We start from the raw sequence: 6000 nt of genomic DNA on the forward strand, positions 1-6000 counted from the left end.
AAAAAAAAAGCAGGTATCAAATATTATGTGAACAGCTGATTGGTGTTACAATGTACATATGTTACGACCTAAACGATTTTCTTTATGGAGAAGTGAGATAAAGTTAATTGATCCTAGGTCGTTTGGAAAGAGTTTCTCACATTTTTCAGTGCATCTTTTTCATATATGCTTTTGGTACATGTATGATAAAGGAAGGGTATCATCCACAAAAACATATCACTGCGATTAATTCATTGTTAACTTGACTTGCTTGAGTGAGTACTTGCATGTACATACTATTTTCAAGTAATGTCAATGGAAAATTTAACATACGCCTCATAGTAGAAAGTTTAGTATTAGTTGCATAAACTGTACATATTATTTTCTTTCACTTGTATGTTTGTAAGTGTTTTGCAACCTAGTTGGTGAATACGCAGAGAAAGTTTAGTTTAGTAAAGAGTTTTACGGCACTTGCAACACAATAAGGTCATATAAGTGCCGTCGCAGAGAAAGAGAACCAGAATACAAATGAAACCACAGTGAATGAGTAGTGAAAGAAGAAAAAAAGCAGTAGGCAATCACTCTGAGGTAAACCTGAATGTAATACAGCAACAACAGGAAATGTTATGGTACATTGTTTTGCATGTTCATCACTGAAAGGCCTCGTAGAATGGGTCTGGAAACATTATTATAAAGATATATATACTATATATATATATGTACAATATTTTAACGTGTGTGTGATAACAGTTTTAAAACAGAAAAGATCATAACAAAAACATGATTCATTTTCGCTTAGGCAGAAACCCATCAACACATAACTGACAAGACTCACACATTCGTGTATGAAAGTTTAGGAAGATTGTAAGTGGTATGTACAAAAGAAAAGGTACAGGGAAAAGGTTTGTCCAGGAGCTGACGGTAAGCAAACTGTAGAAAGCCTACATGCCGACAAATAGTGACAAAAATATATGGTTCTGATAAGACATATTACTAGTACCAAGTGGTTTGAAGAAACTTCTTTTGACAAGCTTCTAAAACATACAAAATAATGAGGCCGGCCGGACGGACATGAACCACTATCATTCTTTCTAATTCCCTAGTAAATTTTTGAGATCACTCCTTTCCTGGAACAGGAAAAGTACATTTTTTCTAAAATTCAAAGGGGGATACTAAAAAGGATGAACTTTGGGACGGCTTTGTGAAAAGGTTTTTTTTTTTGGTGCTGGAAATCCAGATTAAAATGAAAGTTAAACTTAAATATGTTAGAATCGAGAATTGAAATACATGAACCTCTTAAAGGTTAGCAAATTGCCTTTACATTGAATGCTCTTTTATGTATATTCCCTCACAATAATGATATAAGCAAACATTATATTTGTTAACAGTGATTTTTGGTATTAAGGTAGCTGCATAGGCGACTTGTCAGTCTCTCCCCTCAAATGTAAAAGACTTGATGTGGTTACAATGTATCCCCAATTCAACGTTTGAAATCTTGAATGCCTCAAGTGTACTATTCATTGTTTGTCAAAGAAACTCTACCACCACTATAGGAATCACAGGATTGTTCTCTGAAATATTACATTATGTATAATATTAATTGTGAGGCATCACGGTGAAATCAGGCACTCGTCAAAATAATGAAATGGAAGATATTGGCAGTTTTCCACCAGTCTGACAAATATTTTCAAATTTTTGTTCTTTGTCTCAACACCTTTTAAGTCCATTTATCATTTATAAATATATTTCTGAGTGGATTTTACTGAAAAAAGTCGATTTAATGACAACAAATGTAAATATTACGTTTCCAAGTACTCTCAAGCTTTGGAAACCAATAAACTTTGACTACCATTTCTCGATAATTTTTTCTCTGAAAAAGTGAAACCAGGCGACCTCCACATCCTTCAATCGCAAATATCTGTCTTTTATTCAAGATAGAAGTGCATTTTTTTTTTCATCGGAACGTACTCAAATGAATAAGCTTTAAGATGATACTAATAACTCCACATGCCCCAAATTTGACGAGTACCTGATTATGTCGGGTTGTGACACAATTAACATAGAGCCTATATCCTGGTGGTGAGAAGTGTTTTAAGGTGCACAGTGGGATGTGTCTTTGAGAAATAGAAAGAAATCACTTTACGTTGAAGATAGATACGTACATTTCCCTTTGAGCACGAGATCCTCTTCCAGTTTTGATTAAAGGACATTTGGGGCTTATTTTTTTGTCCTTTTATGGTTAGTAAATCACAGATTCTTTGTGGGTTATGAATAATGAGATGCAATGGAATGCGAGGTACAATAACAAATGGGGAGGTTGAGAGGGAGAAAGAAAGAGCGAGAGAGAGAGAGGGGGGGGGGAGAGGGGAGAGGGAGGGAATGTGTGTGTGTGTGAGAGAGAGAGAGTTTGTGTGTGTGTGACAGAAAGAGGTGAAGGAAAGGAAGGGGCAGAAAGAGAGGAGAAAAGTGTGTGTGTGTGTGTGTGTGGGGGGGGGGGGGGTAGAGAAAGAAAGAGAAGGTGAAAGAGGGTGAGAGAGATATATAGAGAGAGTACGCTTGTAATTTTATGAATGCATGCTTGCATCCACTCTTAGAGCTTCTTTTGATCTGCGGTCTAGCGTACTGATTACCATTTAGTATGTAGGCCTACATCACGTTTTGAATATGCTGGTGAAAAGGTTAAAACATAATGCAACTTAATTTATACAATGCATGTAAAAGACATACACGCTTACTGGAAACACGATCCACATCCTCTCCTTCCTTCGCACCATCCCCGATTATAATTCTCTCTCTCTCTCTCTCTCTCTCTCTCTCTCTCTCTCTCTCTCTCTCTCTCTCTCTCTCTCTCTCTCTCTCTCTCTCATACACACAAACACACACACAAAGCGCGTGCACACAAATCAAAAACAACTCTTATTCGATGACAAGTTCAATAGAGCCGTTCCGATGCGTGTGTCAGCGAATTAATTCTTTTCGTTGTCCTAAATTTTAAAAAAGAAAGAAAATACCTCCTGGAGTTAAAAGAAACAACAACAACAACAACAAGAAAAAAAAAATTAGCTTCGCTCTTTCAGTGACAAGATTCTGATTTTGAAGGCGTAGGGGAGAAGCCATATATAGAATCTTGAAATGCTTTGGAATTGTGCAAACAATCATAAATTGGGAAGAGCATTGTGAGGAGGAAACTGCCTCCGACGTCCGACTTTGACAAGACAAACAATTGAAGAACACAGAAATGATGAGGGAGAAACGATTTTAGGGTTATTATATATACCGTGAAGTATGCCTAATATAATAGATACATGACTAAAATGTAATTCATAGAAACCTGCTTAACGTTTAACTCCTTAATTTTTGTTTCAAGATGATTAGGGTAAACTAAGAGGAATTCTTGTATCCGAAAACTATCTAAGTAAAGTGGTGGGGTTTAACGCCTTTGTCAACACTTTTAGGTTATTTAAGAAGCGAGGAACTATTTTATCAGATATAATTTCTATCATAGTCCAGTTTGTACGACGGATGTGCAATGCATTCTAATGTACCAGTAACTTTTACCAGACTTAATTAAAAACAAAGCACTTCAATCGTCTCCTATACTTTTGACCCCGTAAACAGTCTTGGATCAAGGCAGAGAAGGGGGTAAGTTGTAACATAACACATTCATTCATCTTCAGCAGTTCAATGTGATAATTGGGAAGATATATTAAAATTTAATGACAGACGAACATTTCATCTTTTTGTGTTGGATAAAACGTTCTGTATAATCTACAGAAAGTGGCAGCCTCCATTGATCCAGTGAAGAAAACTGCTACGCTTTGTAAAGAAAGTATTTGTAGCCTACAGTGGGTAAACAGATTGAGGACAAGTAGATACGGTATGTGACTTTTAATTATTGTTAAACTTGGTCCTGGCATGTCAAAATCAATGTTTTTCAGTTTGGAGTGATGACTGATTTGAGCTGTTGACAAATTGCTTGGTCTGCTCATAGGATTTTCCTGAATTTTCGTTTCTGCACGCTTGAATTTGGTATTCCAATGTTGCATTCTCACGCATGTGTGTGTGTGTGTGTGTGTGTGTGTGTGTGTGTGTGTGTGTGTGTGTGTAAGAGAGACAGTGAGAAAGAGAGAGAGAGAGAGAGAGAGAGAGAGAGAGAGAGAGAGAGAGAGAGAGAGAGAGAGAGAGAGAGGAGGGCGGGGGTGGGGGTGGAGGGAGGGGGAGATTAGGAGACACCAACTCTACGATTCTTCTCTGTCTTGTCAGCTGTTCAGTGATCAAACAACGACAGACAGAACCTACGGTACACATAAGTAGGAACCAGGAGAGTAATGAAACCTATCATTGGCACCTCCAGCCATTGCATGTCTGTTTTCGGGCTAATATAATAATCATTTGTGTGTGTGCCTGAAGAAAGATCCCAATTGTCGACCAACTTTTTTTGAGCAATGGAGCGAAAAGGCCAACAAAAGTTTTGAAAAAATAGTTCCACCAGAAAACACACGTTTAACCATTTCTTAATAACATATTAAAAGGATCTTATTTGATTTTAAGTCTAAATATTTTTATGTTATTTTGTGCAGCATGTTGTACTTCACCAAAAGTTAACAATCGGCAGGAAATTGGATTCTTCTGCAAACTTTGTTTTCACACCATGTGTTACAAAATGTAGTATAAATTGAAAAATACTCAGAATATTTGAACAATTTAAATTCAGTATGTTCAGCATTGTATTTGCTACAATAATGTGCCCTTATTTCTATATTAAAAAAAACAACAACCTACAACTGAGACCTTTCTTCACGCACACAACCACATTTGTACACGATGTATTATAAAAACGTGAACATTCAGAATGTAGAACAGGTGGAATGGGAGGTTTCGGGTTACATTTTAAATCAATCGGAAAGACTAAACAGTTCTGTTAGCAACATGCTCAAAGCCTGGAAACGACGTCGCTGTCTTCCAAGTGAATATCATCGCTGAAGTCAGGAAGGCTGACGCTAGTCTTCCTCTCTTCGTTGCTGTTGGAGTCCAGATCCATTGGAGGCCCCGATCCGTTAGCTATTTGCACGGTTACCGAATCTGGGCTGGTTGTAGTTGTAGCGACGTTCGTGTTCACGCCAGTTGAGGAGTCAGACGTTTCCAACCCCGTGTTCGCGTTTGGCTGGCTCTCAATGTCCAGATATGTGTCGTGGGTGGGGATGGGGGTTGGAGTTGGAGGTGTGTTCTCCTTGTCGGCAGTTTTGTCATCGACACCGCTCCCATCGATACCACCACCCACACTCCCTCCTATCCCGCTTTCAGTACCCTCTGCAGAACCTGTTTCGTTATGTAAAGTGAAGGACGGGCGACTCGTATCCTCAATATCCGCTGCCACAGTGTTCACATGACTATTACTACTAGTAGTATTACTTTCTCCCTGCGGTTGACTCATGCTGTGCGCAAGGTGAGGTGGAGTGGGCGGGTCCTCCTCAGTGGGCGTGAGGAGGTTGGGGGCGGAGCCATTGAGGGCGGGCTTATTTTGTTTTGTTGTTTTGGGCGTGTGGCTTTTCCTGGAGCCTTGAGTTATGGGCGCGAAGGCGTCGGCAGCCTGGAAGGCCAGCTTCCCTAGCGCCATCATCCCAGCCAGTCCGCCGCTGCTGCCGTTCTTCTGAGAGCTGCCACTCTTGGCGGACGCCGTACTGAGTTCTCCTGAGAAAGAGTAACGATGATGACGATGATGATAATGATGATGATACATGTAATAATACAATTTAAAATTTTTATCTTTATCTGTTCCCTTCTACTTCTACCAACTCGTCTTGACCCAGTAGTTTAGGTACTAACACTGACAAAGTCACCACCATAGTATAAGACTTCGAGCAAACTTTCGGAACTTTCGGTGACAAAGTAAAGATGACTCCACTAGGGAGCGCTTGCAACTGCATAAGATCATATGAGCGCCAATAATAATAATAATGATAATAATAATAATAATAACAATAATAATAATAATGATGATGATGATAATAATAATAACAA

General features: G+C 38.7%; 1 protein-coding gene across 1 annotated transcript in view; it reads right to left on the reverse strand.

The window, feature by feature from the left end:
* Positions 1-4179: 4179 nt before the first annotated feature.
* The window catches only part of LOC101857936, a gene marked incomplete in the record, with an annotated part of 95305 nt that continues 93484 nt past the window's right edge, over positions 4180-6000 (reverse strand). Inside the window, 1 exon segment of the mRNA XM_013080089.2 lies at positions 4180-5670. Within this exon segment, the coding sequence (XP_012935543.1) occupies positions 4913-5670 (758 nt within the window).

The sequence above is a fragment of the Aplysia californica genome, unplaced genomic scaffold, assembly GCF_000002075.1.
Source record: "Aplysia californica isolate F4 #8 unplaced genomic scaffold, AplCal3.0 scaffold00074, whole genome shotgun sequence".
Lineage (NCBI taxonomy): Eukaryota > Metazoa > Mollusca > Gastropoda > Aplysiida > Aplysiidae > Aplysia > Aplysia californica.